This window comes from Clarias gariepinus, chromosome 27, assembly GCF_024256425.1.
Source record: "Clarias gariepinus isolate MV-2021 ecotype Netherlands chromosome 27, CGAR_prim_01v2, whole genome shotgun sequence".
NCBI lineage: Eukaryota > Metazoa > Chordata > Actinopteri > Siluriformes > Clariidae > Clarias > Clarias gariepinus.
In genome coordinates this window covers 17,524,374-17,548,189 of record NC_071126.1, presented here as the reverse complement: position 1 = coordinate 17,548,189, position 23,816 = coordinate 17,524,374, and the positions used below count along the sequence as shown (strand labels likewise).

General features: G+C 37.9%; 2 protein-coding genes and 1 non-coding gene across 3 annotated transcripts in view; 1 reads left to right on the top strand and 2 right to left on the bottom strand.

Annotated features, from left to right (window-relative positions):
• Positions 1-5,786, bottom strand: part of igf2r (insulin-like growth factor 2 receptor) — a 40,871-nt gene extending 35,085 nt beyond the window's left edge. Inside the window, exons 1-2 of the mRNA XM_053488584.1 lie at positions 5,525-5,786; positions 2,218-2,357 (exon numbers count right to left, since the gene is read on the bottom strand). Of these exons, the coding sequence (XP_053344559.1) occupies positions 2,218-2,357; positions 5,525-5,646 (262 nt within the window). The 5' untranslated portion in view covers positions 5,647-5,786. The remainder of the gene's footprint in view (positions 1-2,217; positions 2,358-5,524) is intronic.
• Positions 5,787-8,013: 2,227 nt separating this feature from the next.
• Positions 8,014-8,096, top strand: trnal-cag (transfer RNA leucine (anticodon CAG)). The gene has a single exon. It is a non-coding gene; the product is annotated as a tRNA-Leu (tRNA).
• A 658-nt stretch (positions 8,097-8,754) lies between these two features.
• tdrd15 (tudor domain containing 15) lies at positions 8,755-16,116 on the bottom strand. Its single transcript, XM_053489234.1, has 2 exons — positions 10,771-16,116; positions 8,755-8,909 (listed from the first exon to the last, which is right to left on the bottom strand). The coding sequence occupies exon 1, from the start codon at positions 16,114-16,116 to the stop codon at positions 10,795-10,797; it is 5,322 nt and encodes a 1,773-aa protein (XP_053345209.1). The 3' UTR covers positions 8,755-8,909; positions 10,771-10,794.
• Positions 16,117-23,816: the final 7,700 nt, after the last annotated feature.

The window sequence follows — 23,816 nt, the reverse complement described above, 5'->3', positions numbered from 1 at the left end:
TCTGGTCAGCAGGAGAGCAAGAAGCCCCGAAGAAAAACCCCACAAAACGCCGCTCCCCACACCGACTCCATCCAGGAGCTGCCTGGACTACAGCCACTAGAGCAGGAAGCTCTAAGTCTGAGAACTTCCAGTGTGGAGCTCCACTTGAGGAACAGGAAGTGCTCCTGAGGCACGCCTGCTTCTTCACCATTACCATGACCTACTTACTGCTGGATGAATAAGAGCACGGTCATCTTTTCAACACTGAGAAACCATGTGCGCGCACGCACGCACGCACGCACGCACACCAGGACTGAAGAACGAGAAAACGAGTAGTTCCGGGTTTCATACAGAGATCAGCTGACTTCAAGGATAAATATAGAGCTGTTTAGTTTTAAAGCTCTGAAGGACACCATGTTACGATCTGACTGCATTCATAAGCTGGACATTTTCACACATACAGTGGTGAGAAAAAGTGTTTGCGCCCTTACTGATTTCAAATTTTTTTTTTGCATGTTTGTCACACTTTAATGTTTCAGATCATTAAACAAATTTAAATAATGTTCAAAGATAACACAAGTAAACACCTCATGCAGTTTTCAAATGAAGGTTTTTATTATAAAGGGAAAATAAAATCCAAAATTACATAGCCCTGTGTGAGACTACATAAAAAAGTTGAACTTTTTGGGAGGTGTGTGACCCATTACAGTATGTGTGTGGGGTAAAAGTAACCACCGCTTTCCAGAAAAAATAAGAAATCAGTAAGGGGTCAAAGACTTTTTTCACCACTGTATACATACACACAAAAACCTCAAAAGCTAAAATGTCTGCGCTCAAGTTTACTTACTTCTCCCAGGAGCTGACTCCGCCTAAACCATAAACGGGAATTTGGTTGAATTCCATACCCCGACTCTGTACCCTACATGACATTCGGTGTCAACTCTTACAGTTCCTATGAGAAGTTAAACTACAACAATTCCAGTTAGCTGGAAGTGATGCACTGCAGACAGTTAGCACTTGGACACCTTAGCTGAATTTACATTATTTACTTAGCAAAATTAGTAAATAATATTGTTCTTAAAAGTTTAGCGTTAAAACGCATGAAATTATATAATGCATGAAATTATATAATGCCACAAAATGAGCCATTAAAAAGAACCCGAGGAGGATATTTGCGGTTTCCGCAAACAATTACTAGTAAGGTTCTAAGGAAAAATCCACAAACGACAGAGGCCGTGAACTCTGAACCATGTCTTCGCAAGGGGGTCGACTGTATATAAAGAGAAGATAGAAACCTTTTTAAGTTAAGTGATATACTATTGTGTTTGTTGCTTTGTCCACGTCTATTATAAATTAGTATGTTTGTAAGTCGGGTTGATTTTGTTGTTTGCCAAAGTATTAAACAAACCAGAAAGCAAAAACAAACAAACAAAAAGATTAATAAAAAAAAAAGTTGGCCGAGTGTGTGTAGAAAGTGTGTAGAAACTCTAAGTCATTAATCAGAAATGCAGCGAAAGAGAATTTAAAGTTTACCAAGTTGGTGCAGAAGTCACACTATTAACTGACTGAGCGAGTATAGAGACGAGTAGTTTTAAATAATGTGTTTTTAAAAGACAGCAATAAAAATAACAACAAAAAAAAAAAAAAAACAGACAGACATGGCAAGTTTGATTCATTTCCTGCACTTTCAAGCTGATTCAGAGTCGACTCGCTCTCTAACTGCATTTAAAGTGCCCAAGAGGCACAAAAGTTGCAATCAAAAGTGCTAAGTGACACGGGAACAAAACACCAACAACTACAAAAAAAACACAATAGGCTTCATCTTTTTCTATGGAACAATTAGAAGATAGCATGGCACAGAAATGACTGTGAAAACAGGGTGGAGTTTTAACGCTTGTTTGAAAGGACAAACAAATGAAAGGCATTAAAGGCAGCACATGACTAACACTCTAAAGTTGTAAAAAAAAAAAAAAAAAGATCATCTGACACACATTAGATCATGGGTAAACATCTTTAAGGGGAAAATCCAGCGTCTATCAACAATTTTATAACTCTTACACCAGATCAGATACAGACCTTTTTTGCTTTAAAATCCTACTTCCCATGGCATTAGAATAGAAACTAATAAGCAAGTAAATAAGTTAATACAAAAATCTTATGTGCCTGATTTTATTTTTGCTCTCCGTTCAGGTCGTCTATAACTTATTCAGGTGCTCTTGATAAAAAAATCCCACTTACCCACTGACTGGCTCTGGCCACTGGTGAGATTCTGGGCGCAAATGGCAACGCCCGCGCCGCAAGGCGTGTCTGGAGACGAAGGACACAGCTTAAGGGTGTATTTTAATTTGCTCACCTGCTCCACAGCCTCCCATTTATACCTACATGGTTAAACAAACAAACAAAAAAAAAAACATGTAGGTTAGATAAGGTGCAAAAGTTTGCATCCACCATAAAGGCAACTGATTTAAACAGAGGAAAAAGATGAGAAAGGTGTAAAATCTTTCTTAGGGCGTTTTCTCACTGGGGACGATTGTTCCATTCAGTTCCCGAGCACGATTTCTAAATACTTAGGCATATGTCCGTAAATATCTGAGTTTTTATGTGTAGTGTCCGATTGTCTTTGGATGTTTTCATCTGTCTAAATTTCTAGCCAACACAGTAATTTGGCTTTACTTCAGAGATTCTTTTGCAGCCAAGTTTGTTTGTGTACAGAGTTAAACAGTAACTACGTCAATTCCTCTTTTGAGCACGAGTGCTTACTTATGTCCACCTCTGCAATTGGTCCAGGGATTCGTTCCCGAGCTTGGAACGATTGCATGCGCACAGACAAAAATCAATTGGTCCCGGCACCAAGTGTGCTCAAAAACGGTTCCCATGCCCCAGTGAGAAAACGCCCTTAATGAATCGTCTCAAGATCTGGAGTAAAGATGGTCTTACACCTAAAACACAGAAGAAAGGAAGACAGTAGGAAGAGATTAATCTGTATATACACGTCTACTGTACTCTGCAGGACCTGCTGTCGTTTGTTTGCACTGTCGCATTTGTCAAACACAACTACAATACAATACAAACACATAACATCGGAATCCGAAACAAATACGTAAAACTAATAATTCACCCCGAACAATTCACTACTGCACACTTAGCTGAAATCTCTTTGATCTTTCTCAACCTCTGCAACCAATCGTGCTTTAGATAAAATCTTGTGTGCTTGGGGGGGTAGGGGTGTCTCTCTCTTTCTCTCTGGTAGATTGCCTCATTGATTGCTCATGTGAATCTACAGTCTGAGCGGGAAAGAAATCTTGCCTCTTGCTTCTCACTTTAGTCTCTTCTACACACTGTTCTTCTTTTATATTTTTAATTGTCCAAGAAAATAAGATAATAAGATAAAAACAGACCCTTAAGTCATCTGTTAAAAACAAATAACAAAATGTGACAATATTCACACCCTGCAAATCCAAAGACAGTCCTGGAATATACCTGTGCCAACAGGAAAAAAGAAAAACTTAGGTGGTCAGCTGACTCCATTTTATTGCCACATAACATTGTTGTGCCGAGACTTGTGCAACTGAAGCAAATCCAGTTCATAACACTGTCTCCAGTGGACACTATGAATGACCGCTTCATACACTTCCATTCGTACCCTGAATCACTCAAGACTGCTCTGGACTATTTGGACCAGATGACCTTTTTCCATCGTTCCAAAGTCCAAACTTTATCCTCCATAACAAACCAAACTGAACCCTTTAGCTTCTTCCTGATTTGTTTTACTAACAAGTGGTTTTCCTATAGACACAATGCTGTTTAGTCCCAATCATGTGGGTTCTCATCACATTGTATGTGTGTATATGCAAATCCTCTTAATTTCTCTGTTAAACATCAGCCTGGTTTTTACTGTTGATGCAACTTCACCAAGTGATCTCCATTTAACTTCGAATTTCAAATCTCCTTAGAGTATTTTCTTTGCTTGACGCAAACCAACAATTTAACTATTCTAAAAATAGCACATTTTTTTCACACTATATGGACAAAAGAAGATGGTTAAACTTTTGAATTATTTAATTATTGAATTCAGGTGTTTCAATCAGACCGCTTATCCCCAGTGAAAAGCAATCTTAATGCTTCAGCACACAAGACATCTCGGTCAATGCTATACTTTGTTGCAGTTTTGTGGCAACAGTTTAGAAAGGGAAAGGCCCTTTTCTATTTTAACACCACTGTGTAAGCAAGGCACAAAGCAACGACTATAAAGACATGATTTGATAAGTTTGGTTTGGAAGAATCTGACTGGCCCAAACACAGAGCCCTGTGACCTCCTCAACCCCATCGAGCACCTTTGGGGTGAACTGGAACGGAGATCGCAAGTCAGGCCTTCTTGTCCAACATCAGTGCCTCCTAACCTCATAAATGCTCTACAGAACGAATGGAAAGAATTCCTACAGAAAAACTCAAAAATTTTGTGTACAGCCTTCCAAGAAGAGTGGATGCTGTTATAGCTGAAAAAAGGCGACTGCCTCCATATTCAAGATTATGTATTTGTATATTTTGAACATATAGTGTGTATATACAAAGTCAAGACAAAGAAAAAAAAAAAAAAAAAAAAAAAATCACACACACATTAGGAAATAATTTTTTTTATAAATATTTTAAATACTACATTTATAACTATATGTTATAAATTTTCACATTTATATATAATTCTATTTTCCTTTTCTTAAGTGTGTATAATTCTTTCCCTGACTCTTTATATTTATAATAACAATAGCATAGAATATGAAATAACATTTCACAGAGTTTTATACAATATATATACATTACAGTAAAGCAGCTGAGAAATTATTACTACGAGAGATTTTTAAGCCTAACTTCGAAAAACAGCGACTTATTTTCTGACCTGATGTGTGTAGATATATATTTGTACATGACTGTTAATGCAGTAATTAATAAAAACAGGAATCAAATTAAACAAGATTATTTGGTTAGATAGTTAGAGAGATAGAGACATTTTATTGTCATTGCACAGTGTAAAACAGAATAAAACTCCTTATAGTGTATAAAAATAAAGATTAGAAAAAAAGAGTAAAAATGTAATCTATATATTATATGATCAGATATTTTGCAATTGAGATACAAAAGCAACTTTAAAAGACACTGCAAATGTAAACAGTGTGATCTGTGAATTTTATTGATACAAGACATAAATATATAAATATTTATATAAAGTATAATAAGCAGCTGAGATTACTGAGACTTCATTGGAAATTATTACAAAACAATCACACTCAGAGGTACCAATAAATATATAGTGAGGAAGAGGAATGATATACTGCACTACGCAAAACGTTGAAAGTGTCTGTTACGTCAAATATTCGCTTTATGTTTTTCTAATATAATATATTTAGCGTTGACATAATAGCATATGCGCGAAATACTAACATTCTCGGTGAGCTTTAGTGACGCTGTAGAGAAACACTTAAACAGCTGAAACATGCTAATATGCTAACGAGCTAGCATGCTAACAGGCTAGCAGCGCTTCCTGGGTTACCTGCACAGATCCAGGTCCCACGAGCTGTCACTGGAGCTCTGAGCCCGGAACAAACTCCAGCGCAGGACGGAGAGGAGCAGCAGCAACACCGACGCCGCGGCCCGGTTACCCCCAGCACTCATACTGCCCCCCTGTACTGCCCTCCGGAAAATACACACTCTAATAATAATAATAATAATAATACGCGCTCACAAACATGATACAGCACTGCGAGCAAGTCTAACTGAGTATGTGTGCGCGAGAGCGTAGACTGAGCAGGAACTAGCTAGCGCGATGCTAACTTCGAGAGTCACATGATGGAGAAGGCACGTGAGGCGGTCACGTGCTGTGGCCCGTCACGCGTACAACAGGAATTAATTGTTTGTTTGTTCGTTTGTTTTATTTTATATATATATATATATATATATATATATATATATATATATATATATATATATATATAAAAAACTACAATTACAAAATAAAAAGTTTAAAAAGTACAGGATTCAGGTTTAAAATATTGAATAAAAAAAAGAAAAGATACAATATAAGCTAACTGTATTAAACTTAAAAAAATGCAAATAAATAATCACAGTAGATTAAACTAACAAATAAAACTAAATATCTAAAAATTAATGAATAAATAAATAAATCAGTGTCACTGATTAAATCAGAATGCGGAGACAATAGCAGATAAGACTTATGATTTTTCTATTGAATTTAAAAAGTTTAAATGGTTTTATATTTCACAGGGGAAAGGGTAATAATTTAGGAGATCATTTATTAATGTAGAGCTTTGCCATTAAAAAATAGAAGTTGACAATATAATTAAATGATTTATTACCGTGATGGAAAAAATGTCCTTTAATGTAAAATTATAAGATTCATGAATAAAATTTAAAGTATGGTGTCCAAGTTGCTGCCCTAAGCTTGAACCACTCCACAAGTAAAAAAAAGAAGAAAAGAAACTAAAAATAATAATAAAAAAAGATGAGAGATACATTCACATATTTTACAATTTTGGAATTAACAGGATAAGTAGAATGTAATATTTTACAGTGAACGCCATTGACCTTGATAGAAATAGAATATTTGTATAAAATGTGCCTTTTTTTTCAATTTAAGTTATCAATTGTTAACGGCAAATAAAATGTACTTGTTTAAATTATGAATGGTTTGATGTAAATGTTTATTGTTACATTTTCTATTAATGATGAGAACACCTCCAATGGTTAGTTTGACGAATGTAGTCACTATTTCACATGAACTAAGATGAGATTTAAAAAGTTTTAATAGGCCACATGTGATCGACCTTCCAGTGTGTGATCTGCCCTCTTGAATTACCTTTGTTTTTTGTGTTTTTTTAATTTAATCACACTCCTGTCTTTTTTCTTTTTCCCCCCAGATATATTTTTATTTGCCTATTTATTTGTTTCCTCTCATTGTTTTCTTTCTCTTACACTTTTTTTTTTTTTTACCCCATCTTGATTTCTTTTCTTTTCAATTTATGAACAACAACAACAAAAACAATCATGGTAATTATTGTTATTAATTACTATTAAGTCATTCATTTATTCACACATTAATATTCTATACCACTTTATCCTGTATACAGAGTCATGTGGGGCCTGGAGTCTATCCCAGGAGACTTAGGGCACGAGGTGGGGTACACCCTGGACAGGCCAATAAACCTTTTCTGCGTGTCTTTGGACTGTGGGAGGAAACCGGAGTACGCAGAAAAAATCCACCAAGCACGGGGAGACCATGCGAACACCTTCAACCCCCAAAAATGTCGAAACCATTTGGCAACTCATGCATGATGATTGCTGAAGAATCCACAACATAGCTGCCATTGCGGGTGTGTCATACGGAACCGTCCAGACAATCCTCACGTGTGATTGCCATTAGTGGCATTGTGCATCGAGAATTCGTCCCCAGGGGCCCGACTGTCAATAGCAAATTCTACTGCCAGATTTTAAGGCGTCTGAGGGAGGAAAAAACTTGTAAACATAGATAATATCGAAACCTTTTTGATATCACCTCATATTACTTTTATCATTATTATTTTATTTTTAATACACTCTTCAAACACCTAGTAACATCAAACAGGACATATTCAATTTAAAACAGTAAAATAAAAAATATGAAACATGTGAAATTACACAAACATTTAATTTAGACCTATATATATATATATATATATATATATATATATATATATATATATATATATATATATCTTTAACTCTTTACTTATAAAAGTTTAGAATTCAACTAATTGCTATTAACTTATAAAGTTTATAGCTGTATCCTGCCATCTTGTGGACATGTTACTGTACTACACCTGTCCCATGTTTTCGAAGTTAAGTTGTACACCAGGTAAAATTATCGCATGATTATTATTTTAGGAGCGATCTCTAGTCAAAATAACTTATTTAAGTTAAATCAACTTTAAATAATAAAGTTGTGGCGTTGTCTTTAATTAACCTAATGCTCAGTCTCTATTTCATGTCAGGATGGCCGAGCGGTCTAAGGCGCTGCGTTCAGGTCGCAGTCTCCCCTGGAGGCGTGGGTTCGAATCCCACTTCTGACAATAACCTTTTATGTGTAGTTAATTTCATTATTCTCTCTCTATAAAAGCACACTTCATTCGTTTTTCAGAAAAATGTTTTCCAAACTTTCTTTTCCAGCTTGTATTCCCCACATAATTTCCCATATTTTAATTATTTTTCTATTCTACTTTTAGTTCAGTTTATTAGTTCCACTGAGCAGTTGTTCCAACCACAAGACGTTTCTATTCTTACATTTTTGTCAAAAATAAAACAAAACCTTAGACAAAAAAACATGCATAATGTGTTTTTTTTATTATTTGTAAACATTTAAAGGACAAAAGCCTATTTCAAAAACCAACATTAACATCTGAATTCCTGAACACTTTTAAACAAATTTTGAACTAAACACAATGAAACAGATATGCAAAGTGGAAAAAATTAAATTAAATATAAATTAAATAAAAGAAGCACTACAGACGACCAGCACCGTAGAAGAAATAAAAGTAAAATCTGCTTTTAAACAATAATTATGTTAAACACAAATGAACATTTTTTGTTTTAATTCATTAGCAAAAATAATCTTTTTCTTTAATCAGTTTTTAAAACATTTAAGACACAAAAAAAATTGTAAGAGAAATTGTAAGAGAGAAAAAAAAAAAAAATATATATATATATATATATATATATATATACACTGACTGAAATTTCTGATTAACTAAACATTTTGAACAAGATTAACATTTAAAACAAAACTAAACAAGTAATCAAGCAATAAAATAATCAAAACATTATTTCTGCATAAACTTTTGTTTCGGGACACGGAGCAACGTTCCTCTGCTGACTTCACTGCAGACCTGTGGAGTAAATGTTATAGATGTGAATAAAATCATGACTTTGTAAAAGGTTTAGGGAGACTTCTGGGGCGGACACTTTGACGAGGAGTAATATATTTATAGCTGCTATAGAGCTTGTGCAGCTCCATCACATGGTCATGTGACTTTTGTTTGTAGGGCCATCTCGCAGGTCGCACTCGCACCTCTGTCTGTCCTCAACATGCCCTAAATGAGCTCTAATTTGTCTGGAAAGGACAACATTGTGTGTCAAACATTTTTATTTTAATTAAATCCATGTGACATGCCACGGTAACACTCATTTTAAATGAACCTAAATTATGTCCCTCTATAACCAGAGCTGTATGACTCCATTGAGTAGATAAATTAATGACTATTTTGTTGGACATTGAATTCATTATTGGGTAAATTTTCCATTCGGAATTGATTCACACCTAAACAATTATTAATCCACTACAAAATAATTACCTTACAGATGTGGTTTGTAGTTTCTATAAAAAAAATATATATCCTCAAGGTTAGGTTAAAAGACCCGTAGTTAACAATAACACCAAGTCATACACTATGAGGATAGAACTTTAAACCAGAACACGCAATTGGGCATTATTATTAGTTAATTTTTTTTTATTTTTTTTATTAAAATCGTCTTTAATCTTAGTCTGAATACCTAAAGCAATTAAGTATCAATTACCAGCAAGCTTCTTAAGGGCTTCTTAATGTCTTAAAGGATTGGAGAGTTTGGAGGGAATCGTTTTGCAAAGTAAGCTGCAACAAGCGCCTAAACCTAGGTGAATGCTGGTGCATTTTTGGTTTGGTTTAAATCTGAAGACAATTTTATGGAGACAGACAAGCAATCGAAGCAATGGTGTCATGTTGGAGAACTTTCATGCACTAAGAAGAGCATGAGTCAGATGGCACCCAAAGACGAACATGCCACTAATGAGTTCCTATTTCGATAAGACCAGGAACTGAACGTCCTCTGTGGACTGGAAAGGTCTCACCCTTCCGAAGTCCTAAAGGAGAACTCTGTATTAATGTGTAAGATTAGCGATGTGAGCCAGGACGGGTAAAATGGTTGCCTAGAACTGGGTCAACAGATGGTGTGATTTCAATGATGCCACATGATGGAGGTCACGTGATCATAACATGGTGACATTGAGATCCAATGAGTCTAACGTCATTAAAGGCATAGAAGAGTTATGAGCTGCTGAAAGGCAGAAAATGAAGACTGTTGACAGCTTGGCTGATCTAGTGGCATTAAGCTTCTCCCATTACATCCACAAGGACAGTTCATGTGTAGTGCCCCGTTTTAAAACCAGAACTTGGAAGGTCATAAAAAGCTCAAGTTCAAACTCCTTTCAAAAACAGCTGCAAGTCAACGAGTTCTCTCATCTCCTCAAGTTCTCAAACCTCACTCCTTTTAATGGATGGAGTTCACCTTAAACTGTGGGGGAGTTCACACCCACACAAACATTTAATTATTTATTTATATTCAACTCTTTGGCTTAATGGACTCCTTAAATCAAGATGTAGTTAACTCGCATGAGGATTTGCTTTCTGATAAGAACTATGAAGCACATCTTTAAGTCTTTTTGATAAGGGCCTCTTTTAAATGATTTCACGTTTTTCATAGCACAACATGAGCGTTTTTAGTTCTTCACTCATTTTGAAAAGGCAGTATTTTATGATTGATGTCTGCAAGAGCCAGCCACCTCTAGGAAGCTCGAGAAAGGCTTGCAACAGTACGCTTCATCATATACTACAAATATTTAAAAAACTAGCTGTCCCCGCGAATTTAATTGCACACTCATAAGCATGTATTTCTGTTTACAGAAATATCATAAGATAATATAAAGGTTCTTACCCTGGCTAGACTGTAGTCCTCGTTTTACTTTCTTAATTCTTGTTTGTCAGAGCTTCCGCTCGAGGAGTCTTCTCTCTCTCCTTCTGTACTACAGCCTTCACAAATTTCATCACCACCACTACGACTTGATGACGCATCTTCCGTTCTCTCCATCTTCGCTTGTGTTTGCTCATGTTTGCCCTCTAAAGAGTTGGACTTGATTTCACTTTTACGGCCTAGCCTTAGCTGAAACCGTATTCCAAGCAAATTGTCTATGTAGTGTGCATAACCAGCATCGACCAACTCTTTAGCGACATTTCTGTTGGACGTAACAATATCAACCTCCCACTGTGCCTCTGAAACATACTCTCTAAAGTGTATCTGAAGGGCTTTTTGATACAGACACTGCTGGAAGAACATAGCAGCACGGTCAGACCATTGCAGCTCATCAGCCGGCTTTATTCCTCTTAACATGCAAGGGTAAGTGATCTTCGGAAGGCTAGCAAGCTCAACAGTAAGCATTTTGAGGTTGCAGACATCTTGGCTTGCCATATGAAGATAATGCCCATAATCGACCAGATTAATGATTACTGATTCGTTGTCACATTGTATTATCTCTGCTCTACACCATTTTTTCATCTGATCAGACTTTACCAGGCAGCCGGTCCCAGGGATCAGGTGAGCCTCTGGCACTGGAGCCAAGTCTTCTGGTAGGTCTTCAAGAAAAATTGAGAGAGCATGCATGATAAAAAGTAGGTCGTCAAATACAATGCAAAATTCCCCAGGCGTGGTGATTGCTGCTGCAAATCCTGAGTATTCATGGTCTCTTTTAACTGGTGCAAGAGATAGACGTTGTATCTCGTCTTCCTTGTTCACTGGCATTTCTGGGGGAATGGTCACAACTGTAGAAGTTGGATGATGTTGGATGCAATCGGTCGCCCTTGTGGCCTGCACTTTGTCCAAGGTTTTCTCTTGAACAGATTCAAGCACTGTGGTTTCTTCTTTAAGAACCGATTCAAGCACTGTGGTTTTTTCTTCAATGCTGGCTGATACTGCTTCAAGTACGTCCTCACCAATACTTGGAAGGGAGGTGTCACAATCATATACTGCTCCATATAGCTCTTGGCTTTGCTTCGCTTGGTCTGAACCTGAAACCTTGTCCTCCGTTTTGTTAGATCCTTCAGCAGGAACTAATTCTTTCGACTGAAATTGCTGAACGCTTACTTCCCATGCATACCCAAGATTCTGTAAAAACTCCACCACCAGGGGTTTGTCTTTAGCGTCACTTGGAAAAGACTTAACATCCCCCGAATTGTATAAATTTGAAAGTTTGCAATGGATGCTTAATCTTGGCACACTCAGGAACTTGCTTGCTAAGGGGTGAATTTTCATCTTGTCAACAGTTTCTCTGTTACCATAGTCAATAAATTCAACTGTCAGGTGACTACTGGATGCGACACTATTGACAGCAGCACGATATAAGGCCAAGTCCTCGTCATACCTCGCAGCAACCAGATCCCCTTCTTTTACATTTGATGTAACACACTGCAAACTTTCTGTAAATGGGGTGCTGTTTAGTTCCTCCCTCATTTTAAGAATATTTTGTTCATCCATTTGCATTTGGATGAAGAAGCTGTCACCAAAATCACAGTGAGAAATGAATCCCACGCTTTTGAAACCTGGAGCAATTTTGACGGCTGGTAGATCACTAACGTTCGGCAAAACATTAGAAGAGTGCATGTTAGAAGTGCTTGGAATGGTGCAATCTACTTTCATGATCTTTAGACTGGGATTCTCTTTGGTCTGGCCATTATTTTCAGAACATCCTTTAAGATTGTGAGATTTTTGTGGACATTTTAATTTGGATGATTTGCTTTGACATGACTGTACAATGCCCTGGATGACTTTACAATGCCCTGGTGTCCTCTGTGGTTTGACCAGAGATCTCACGTGATTTTTCCTTCTAATATTCAATTTGTTGCCCACAGAAGATACAATCATAAAGTCTTTATGGCCATCACTGATAGGTTTCCTGACAGATATATCTTTTACTCGATGAATTGCAATCATTACTTTTACTTTCTCGTTAATATGAATGTCACCATCAAAAAGGTCACAAACAAAATGACCACTGCTGTTTGTTGATACGAACTTTGCTCGAAGTTCCTTGTTGAGTGTGGCCTTCTCGAGCCATCTATTAACTTCAGGCAAATGTTCTTCCTCAGGAATACCTGAAAGACTACACCTTAAAGCTTGCATGGGTGTCAAAAGCAAATCAGCTGCCTTTCTGGGGATGGGCAGCAAATTATTTTTCTCAGCAACCTGCTTGCTTCCATAGTCAACAAAAATTACATTAAAATGTTGACTGGACTGAGCAGGCCAGACAAATGATCTGTACCACTTCCCATCTTCAGAATATTTGGCCAGGCAAACGCTACCAGTTTTATCAGGATGTGCCAGACTCAATAACGCTTGGCTTTCCTTCATAACTCTGTCCATAAGTTGCTCAATTATTTCAGTATTTCTGTCTAGCTGGAAATAGATTTCCCATGGACTGACAACTTGAGTGGGGAACACCAACTCCTCACTTCCAATGCTAATGTCAAAAGAAGAATACACAAAAGAGCATGGATAGACAGACGGAAGTAGCTCATAGGGATGCTGTATTTCCTTGGCAACACCCTTTTCAACAAGATATGCGGAGGCTTGTTGACTAGGTATGTACAAGTCAACCATATTGCAAAGGCCTTGATTTGCAATAAAGACCTGGGAGTAAATTTTGCATTTCAGATTCCATAAATTTTCAGAAGTAAAATGTTTTAACAATGTTCTTGCATTGTCAGACCACACTGCTCCTTCAACTGGGCCAATTAGGTTACATAAGCTACATCTGAATGCTTGCGCTTCAAGCTCAAGGAACTCAGGATTTAGCATTTGAAGGTTCTGCAGCTTTTCTTGCACGACCATGCCATAGTCAACTAGAATCACCTTAACGTTTATACCAGTTTGTTTCAGAATGCATCCCCTGTACCACTTTTTATCCAGCTGAAACCGGACAGCACAACACACACTCTGGGGCCGTACTACAGAGACATTGGTCTGGTAAAACGTTTGTAGTCTTCTCATTAATCTGTCCAAGTCTTGCTTGTTTTCCTTGTTCTGACACCAGAAATCTGCTGGGGAACCGACATGTGAACAGCAGACATTGACCACAGCCCCTGGCTTAAAAGTCTGACTTTTGATACTGTCTACAGTAGAATATTTTGGTGTCTCATTGTGGACTTGTTTGTCTGTGGTTTGTTTGATCTCTTGCCTTGGCTCCTTGTTAGTTAGTTTCTGTGACCTTTTTTTCTCAGCAAACTGGCTTCTCACAACCTTCTTGCATGTTTTGTGATCCTTTCCTACAGGGAGCTCAGAAGCCCTGTATGCCCAGTAATCTGCCATTTTTGCACTTGTCAAAAGTGTCGTAATACTATGACTTTCTTCAAACCTTTTATCATACAACTCCACAACGAGCACATCACCCCTTCTATAAATGACATGACACAGTAGTGCTTTATTTGAAGTGACTTTCCTGAAGAAGTCTGTTGCTGTGGCTGTCCAGACGTCCTCCAGTGGAATAACATGAGCTAAGGAACAATTAAGAGCAAACTCTGGCTCTACAGTTAATTTGGTGGGCATTTTCTTTATCAGCGTGCTTGGCACCTTTTCCGTGTTTCCGAAGTCAATAAAAAACACCTCAACTTCATGTTCAAAATTATCCACCACAACAGCTCGGTAGTAATGCATGTCTTTTTCGTACATGGCACAACAGAGTTGACCAGGCACTGGATCCTGAAGGATTTCCTCATTCAGTTGTAATCTACTAAAACAGTCAGTCAGTTTATTCATCATGGCCTCAAATCGATAATTCGACTTGGTTGTCCTCACCCAGAAATCTTGAGGATTCTGAACATGCTCGACATACCCCTCAAACACTGAGCCGTCCTGTATGTCTTCAAAAGCAACCAAATTCTTCGAGATTCTGTCCTTTGTGGCCTCAGTTGGGATGTAACCCAATTGGCGCTCATTGCCTGCCATTTTATCAACTTCTTTGGACTGTACTGTTTTGATAAGTGCATATTCTGCGATGTTGCTAAGCGTGACTGAACAGACATTCTTTTCTTTGCTTACGTTATCTACTGTAATCACAAGCTCCTTACCCAGTAACCCTCCTCTGAGAAGCACCAGTTGCTGGTTCACTGTGTCTTTGTCTTTGTCGCCCAAACAAGAAAGAGAACACGGGAAAGTCATGATGGGTGTTAGAAGAAAATCTGATGGTAACTGAAAGATGTTTTCAACTTTTACAGATTCACAATACCCATAGTCGACAAAAACAACACGAACTTGAGAGTTAACAGGGAGGCACTGGACTAAACCTCTGTGCCATTTCTCGTCTTTGCCTTTTATCGCACATAGTAGGCCCAGACGTTCGCCTGGCTTATCTTTGATATTAGCATTCCTCGACTCACATATAACTGCCAATTTTTCTGACATCTCTTTCAGGTCATTTGCAGCAGAGGATAACTGGCAATAAAATAACCCAGGCTGCACGGCAGCAGCTATTCTTACTCTTTCCTTCTGTCCGACAATCAACTTAGAGCTGCTGAGGTAAAGGACGTTTTCGTAGCTACGTAAATTAGAGGATTTAAAGGCAATCTCTTCTGCAATTTGCTTTTCAATGAGCAAATCTGGCACAGATTCGTAACTTTGTTGAATTGGCGCTTCTACCACCAGTTCCACCAAGAGCAAAAAAGTGTCTGTATCCACATGTCTGCCTAAACTCAGTCTTAACAAATCTTTGGTTATTTCTGGCATTTCCAGAATAAGAACTTTGTATGGCAGAAGACCATGGATATATCCATTGACATGTCTGCCTATCAAAGAAGAGAAATACGCCTGTGATAGTTCGTCCCAGCATTCCTGAATTGGGAGCACATTAGCAATGAACCCACAGACAATCTTTGGTGGGAGCATGAGTAAGGAATCAGAAATTGTAGACAAATTGCTGTGATCAACGGTCAGAATGTTGCCATGATCCAGCAGGAACACATCGAACAAATTTTCCGATCGGTTCTGAACCCGTCCTCTATACCAGCTACTGGACAGCAAGTCTTCCACCAAGCAAGAGTCTCCAACTTCCACAGGTACAGTGGTTTTGGGGACATTCTGAATTTCCACATGGAGAATTTTGTAGTCCAGCTCACAGATCGAAGCGTATTGGCCTTGAAAGTGGACCAACGTGTTTTCAGGACTGCAGTCAGTGTGTGTTAACATCAGGTCCACTGGCCAGAGGGCACATGAAGCAGGAAGCGTTGAGTCCTCCATTGAGCTTAAAGAACAATCACACAGCAATTAATACATAGCAATTTACATAATGATCAATGCAAAAAATCAATGCCATGTTTAGCAAGAAAAGAAAAAAAGAAAAACTTAAGTGGTACAGAATAAGATCCAGCTCCTGTATTTTAGCGCAAGGTTAAAAATATCATATATAAATATTGTGATACTACAAGCATCATGATTTTACAAACATCCAGGTTTGACAAATAGTTTCCTTCTACCATATGAAGAAAACTTACTGTTTCATCATACTGTATATGTGTAAATACTGTAGTTTAGAGCAGGGTTTCTCAAAGTCAAACTGGACCCAGCCCACTCTGAATTAAAAATACAATAAGGCAATATACGTTTAACATTGCAAAGCATATTTTTACTATTTCGCAAATACTGTAAAAACGTGTTTTATTTATTAATAAATTGTTTGTCTTGTAGTCTATTTGCAGGTTCGATTCCCGTCTCTGTGTGCATGGAGTTTGCATGTTCTCCCCGTGCTTGGTGGGTTTCCCCCAAGTACTCCGGAATCCTCCCACAAAGATATGCAGGTTAGGCTTTTTGGCCTTCCCTAACTGCCCATAGTGTGCGAGTGTGTGTATGTGTGTGCCCTACGATGGACTGGCACCCTGTCCAGGTCCTCCAGGTCCTCGCAACCCTAATTACAGGATAAAGCGGTATGGAAGATGAGTGAGTGAGTGAGTGAGTGGTCTATTTGGAGATTGTTATGGCGACCCTGACCCATTGGGATGTTTGCCTATATGCCTCACTCAGCATCCCATGTGTTCAACCATGGTTAACTACACTAACTGTCGGTTGCAGCATGGGGGAATGTATATACACATCTGTATGGTACTGAGGAGAGAGCAGCTGCCTGACAAAACCTACATTCACACCCAGTCACAGAAGCACTTTCAGCAAAAACACACATCTGATAATGTTATGCCATATTTAACAAGTCTTAACTGTTTCTAAGTCATCATGAATTGCTTATAAATACATACCTTTGAGAACTTTTGTTTTATTCACTCCTAAAGCAAACTACAAAGCTAACTACCTTCTAACACAAGGCTAACTTGCGATTGTACACTGTAGATATCGCACTGGATTTGTCATTATTTTTGGATTTAAACCTGGAACTCAGACATTAACATAGCTGATATTCTGATAGATCTGCCAGTCGCAGAAAGATACGTGTTGGTGGAACAAAATAACCAGTTAAATAAAGAAAGCATGTCATAATCTGTTGATAATAAACGGTGTTTGTGAAACTAAGGCAGTAGGAACAAGTGGAAACTCTCATGTGATATAGCTTACAGAGAAAAATGATTACATATGGAACCTCGGCATGTAAATGCCCTCCCTGACAAATTTTCACCTTAAGAATTAAAATCTTGCAAGAATTTAGCATCAACACATGAAGTATTTTGAGCATACGAGCAAACAAAGAGAACCAAACACTGGCTTGGTTGCGCGTAACGAAGTTTACAGATTTTACAAATTTTGTTGGTGGGTTGTTTTTTGCATTTTGTGCAAGACGTACCAAAGACAAAGCACCATGGGTCCAAAGAAAAGAGGACGATAACAAGAAGAAAAGGGAGCCGCTTTCAGTGAAAATTAAGAATGAAATGATCACTTAAAAGCAGCCAGTACAGGTTACTGTAAGTGCGGTTTAATGTATACTTTATATTTTACGTCATTTACATGTTTTTTCTAATGTTTTAATTGTTTTTATTCGCAAAAATATTACTATAGTGTAATATTGGTAATATTTTGGGTGGCAGGAACAGATTATCGGCATCTACATTATTTTTTATGGGAAAATTAAGAACTGGCCTCCGGACCGAGCTAAATTCGTACGCCGAGGCTCCACTGTACTGGGCTTTTCTTAGTTCTGCACCGGTCACCACTCAGATGTGCTGAGACACCCTGGATATCAGTACATGGGCAAATTTCTGCAATGTGGACTTTAGACAACCAATTTGTAAACTCAGATGTATTACATCATGTACTGTTATGTTTCTTTTTTTATTGCTTATTTACTAGAGAGTCACCTGAAGGTCTATAATCCAGATCAGTTCTTGTGGGAAGGGACTCTCAACTGCATCGCTGGGAATAATATTACACCCTCTTGTTTTTTTCTTAAACCTGAAATAGAGTTGTTGTTTTTTTTTTAAGAGATAAAAATAGAAAATAGCCTTTCCTCTGTATTTACATAAAGGGGTTGGACAATGAAATTTAAACACTGTCCAATTTAGTTTTGGAGGTTTCATGGCTAAATTTGACCAGCCTGGTGGCCAATCTTCCTTGACTGCACATTCTACCAGTAAGAGCAAAGTGTTAAGGTTTAATTAGCAGAGTAATAACACAGATTTGCTTAACATATTGCAATGAACAACATTATGGGTGACATAACAGTTTAAAAGAGGACAAATTGTTGGTGCGCGTCTTGCCGGGGAGCTATAGCTAAACCTTTGGTCACTCGTGCCAATGCCAATAGATTTCAATGGTGCCATCAGCAAAAATCTTGGGCTGTGGACAATGTGAAACATGTATTGCTCTCTGATGAGTCCACCTTCACTGTCTTTCCCACATTCGAGTGGAGAAGCCCAAAGAAGCGTAGCACCCAGACTGTTGCATGCCCAGAGTAAAGAATGGGGGAGGATCAGTGATGGTTTGGGCTGCTATATCATGGCATTCCCTAGGCCCAATACTTGTGCTACAGTAGATGGGCTGCCAAGGACTATCAAACCATTTTGGAGGACCATGTGCAACCAATAGTTCAAACATTGTATCCTGAAGGCGGTGCCGTGTATCAGAATGATAATGCACCAATACACACAGCAAGACTGGTGACAGAGTGGTTTGATGAACATAAAAGTGAAGTTGAACATCTCCCATGGCCTGCACAGTCACCAGATCGAAATATTATTGAGCTACTTTGGGGTGTTTTGGAGGAGCGAGTCAAGAAACGTTTTCCTCCACCAGCATCACATAGTGACCTGGCCACTATTCTGCAAGAAGGATGGCTCAAAATCCCTCTGGCCACTGTGCAGGACTTGTATCTGTCATTCCCAAGATGAATCGATGCTGTATTGGCCGCAAAAAGGAGGCCCTACCAAACCAGGCGTTTTAGTCTCATTGTCCAACCCCTGTATATCCTTAATATACATCAGCTGTTTATCAGCGTTATGAGCGTGACATCATATACACTGCACATCTACAGTTATTTGGGGAAAAAGACATTTTATACCAAGAACTGTCAGAATATTAAAGTTTTAGGAATTTAATACTAAAATATGGATTAACACTTAATTACTAGAGATAGGGGCAATTTGGCTATGAACCACGACTCTCGATCAACCAGTGACCAAAATTGGCTGGTTTTCAGTACGATTGGCCGTGACCGATAATTTGCCTATGAGCCTCAGATATAAAGCATTCTCTACCGAGCGGTGCAACAGAAACAAATTTTTCTGCCATTACATTATCAAATATTGCGGAGATCATGCCTTTTTCTCCAAACTCTGTGGGCGCGAATGGGTCTCAAACCCACTCATTACACAGGCTTTCCACTGACGCCACTCAAAATGTGTTGTTTTTAGTTACAGTTTAAAAGTTTGAAATCAGGGGGAAATGTAATATCAAATCTGGATATTTACAAAATCACGATACTTGTACAGTAGAGTTGCAACTTTAATCGAATTGGCACCTAGGTATCGTGATAATATCGTGATATCATCGTTTCAGGAGGTGATTATTAATATGATTATTGATTATTGCTTGAAACAACAGAAATATGTATTAAAAGTATACTAAGGATGAAATACTAATCACCAACCAAACTCCACCATTACACACGCTTTCATGTTCAATTTTTTAAATAATTGATTATTATTTAACAAAACTGATTGAAAGTGCAGTATTTGTCCACATTAGTGACTGTTTATTGCCACTTATTTATGAATGCATATATTATCAGATATAAAATGGCATAATTTGAAGAAAACAAAATACCGACTGAGGAACCACAAATGGTTTAATTTTACTTAGAGTTGAATCAAACTGTAGCTTGAAAAAAAAAGGGGGTTTTAACTATTATTATTATTTAAAATTTGCTTCCTAGCTATTTTCAGTTACAAAAAAAATCCGTCTCTTTAGCTCTTTCACCTTTCACACAGTTTATTATCACTAAGGATATTTCAAACCATATCCTTACAATTTTTATTATTCACCCTAATTAAATTAAATTACCTGAAAACCTGGCGTGCCGCACGTGCTCAGCCTCATCTCCGCCTCACGTGCGTGGTGTTACCCAGAAAACGTCGCGCACGAGAGAGCTGCGTTCAAGTTCCCGAACTAATACTGTTAAAAATGTTCAGAGTAAACCCTCAGATCCCTTTCATGTTCAGAGTAAACCCTTTAGATCGATATTAATTCGAAAACCTAAGAATCAATGCTAAGGAGAAGACAGGTTTAAATACATAAACATTTCCCCATTGTTGGAAAGAGCCGAAACCACGCCCACTTTGCAATTATTATAATATTAATATCCTTTCTGCTCAGTGTTTCTCTTAACTAGCACCTGATCATTACTAACTTAATCCAAGTCTTTAAACAAAAATTAGTTTGGCAAAATAATTATACCTAATGCTCCTTATATGAAAACTGCACAAGTATATATAGACAATATAGAATATATTTAGGATAAATGTATAGTACATAGGCATTAAAAATTGGTATATTGGTATTTTTTTCTATTACGTATTATATTTCTAATACAAATCTATCTAAACAAATTGTACATGTACATTATTAAACAGGAAAATAGAAGCAAACCTTTAAATTTCAACGTAGGCACTGGGCTTTTCAACAGCTGGTGAGGGAATGCACAGCCTTCTGAAGGAAGTGGTTTGAGATATTGCTGAGAACCTCCTGAATCCGTGTCTCCTAGTCCTCCAGGGTGCGAGGCTTTGTCCTGTACACCTCCTCCTGTCCAAGCCCACAGTCTCGAAAATGCTGGTCTTAGACCAGAATGGGGAGAGATGGTGTTTATCATAACTGAGGTTATAGAACTACAGGTTCTATATCCATTAAATGTTGCCTAGTCAATTTTCACCCACCATATAAAGTCCCCTACATATGAACTTTTGATTAATGAACTTTGGAAGATATGATCATGTGTTTTCGCCTTTCAATCGCGGAAGCTAGATCACATGTCTGGCATACATTGTCACGTCCTTGACGATGTCTGTTGGACTTACAAACAAATTGGACTCGCAAACGAGCTCTTGGAACGGAACCTGCTTATATATATATATATATATATATATATATATATATTTATATATATATATATACTGATCAGCTATCCCATTATGAACACCTGCCTAATATTGAGTAGATCACGCAGTGATGCAATGTGTGTTCTGACACTTTTCTATCACAGCCAGCATTAACCTTTTCCCAAATTTGTTCTACACTAGCTCTTCTATTGGATTGGACTACACGAGCCAGCCTTTACTCCTCATGACCAGGTTATAGTCGCTGAACTGCTGGATTTCCAGGTGGTGCTCAGAAAATAATGTGGGCTTCATAGACAATTGGAAGATTGTTGAGGGCAAAGCTGGCCTGTTAGGGTGGGACGGTGTCCATCCCACTCGGGAAGGTGCTGCTCTCGTTCCTTTTAGTAGAGCTTATAGTCTCAGAAGATGCCTATATAATCGGTGACAATCCAGAGCCCAGGCCAGGGAGCAGACATTAATTTAATTAATATAGACACAAAAAATTCAAAACACACTGAATACACAGCCAGCACCTCTGATCTGTTAAATATTAGATCTCTCGCATCTAAAACAGTTATTGTTAATGAAACTATCACAGATCAGGAGTTTGATTTACTCTGTTTAACAGAAACCTGGATTAAAGAGAAAGAGTATGAAGCTCTAAATGAACCCAGGCCTCCTGGATACAGCTACATACACCAGCCTCGGCTAACTGGTAGAGGAGGAGGCGTCGCAGTTTTTTACAATGATAATCTGTCCATCGTTGAAAAACACGGACTTCAATTTAATGCATTTAAAGTTTTCTATATTACCATAAAAAGTGAAGTCAGTAACAAATATGAAGTCAGCTCGGTCGATCCCACTAATTATCATTTACAGACCTCCAGGGCCGTACTCTGAATTTCTCTATGAATTTGCAGATTTCCTCTCAAACCTGGTCAATTCTGTAGACAAAGTGTTAAATTGCTGGAGTTTTTAATATTTATTTTGAGAATCTGGAAGACCCTGTGTGTAGAGCATTCATGTCCACACTGGACTCAGTAGGAGTAAATCAGTGTGTAGTAGGACCCACTCATAAAGCAGGTCACACTTTAGATTTAATATTATTCTTCGGATTAAGTATAAGAAATATATTCACGATTCCTCAGCCTGAAGTTATCTCAGATCACTATCTTATCTCGATTAAAGTGTGTCGTAGTTATAATGTACACACAGCACCGCGCTACCATATTAAACGTACATTCACATCAAATACCACACAGAGCTTTATCAATAATCTACCAGAGTTATTAACTTTGATTGGATCACCGTCGGACCCCACAGAACTCGATCAGGCGACTGAATATTTAGAGTCGACATTCGTTATACCTTTGATAATGTAGCTCCAGTTAAAAGAAAAATTATATTTTGGTATACCGATCACACGCGCACTTTAAAACAGACCGCTCGAAATTAGAACGTAAATGGCGTCAAACTAAATTGCTAGTATTCCAAATAGCATGGAAGGAGAGCATCCTGAACTATAAAAAAGCCTTAAGTGATGCTAGATCATTGTATCTTTCCACTCTTATTGAAAATTACAAAAATAATCCAAGATTTTTATTTAATACCGTAGCCAAATTAACTAGAAACAAGACCACTGCTGGAATCTCTTGGAAGTGAAGTGATTAGTCGCTTTACATCTCAGGGAGCCCTCATGTCTGTGTTTCCATCTGGCTCTCCCTTTTAGTTATGCTGTCATAGTTAGTCCTGCCGGAGTCCCTGCTTGCACTCTGCATTAAATATACATTCACATTATACATAGTTTGTCTCAAGGTTTCTTCCTATTACCATCTCAAGGATTTTTTCCTTGCCACTGTCGCCGTCATCTTCGGCTTGCTCATCAGGGACTATCTGACCATTTTAATTCATACACATTCACATTCCATACAAACTTAAATAATTCTTTTGATTGTGTAAAGCTGCTTTGCGACAATGTCAATTGTTAAAAGCGTTATACAAATAAAATTGAATTGAATTGAATGTGCATGATTGAGGCTTCCCACCCATGAGTTTATTAGTAATTCACTAGTGAGTGTAAGGGGTTGAGGATGATGGGTTTGGATGGGTTTGAGCTACCATAACATGCCATAGTAGAACTGATATCAGACAGTAATGAGATAATCCGCAGGCAAGAAGTTCAGCATCAGGCAGAATTGTGTTTATATAATAATATAGTCTATTAAGGTGGATTTTGGGAAATCAAGGCGCACCAAGCACACTGAGTCTGCACACATAGGCAGGAGGTAGAGAGGCTAGAGATCTCCTAGATGTGCACATCTCGACTGGACCACACACATCTCCCATTAGGGTAAAAAGGTCCAACGGAGGCTTTACTTGCTCAGGAAGTTAAGGCATGTTTACCTCCCT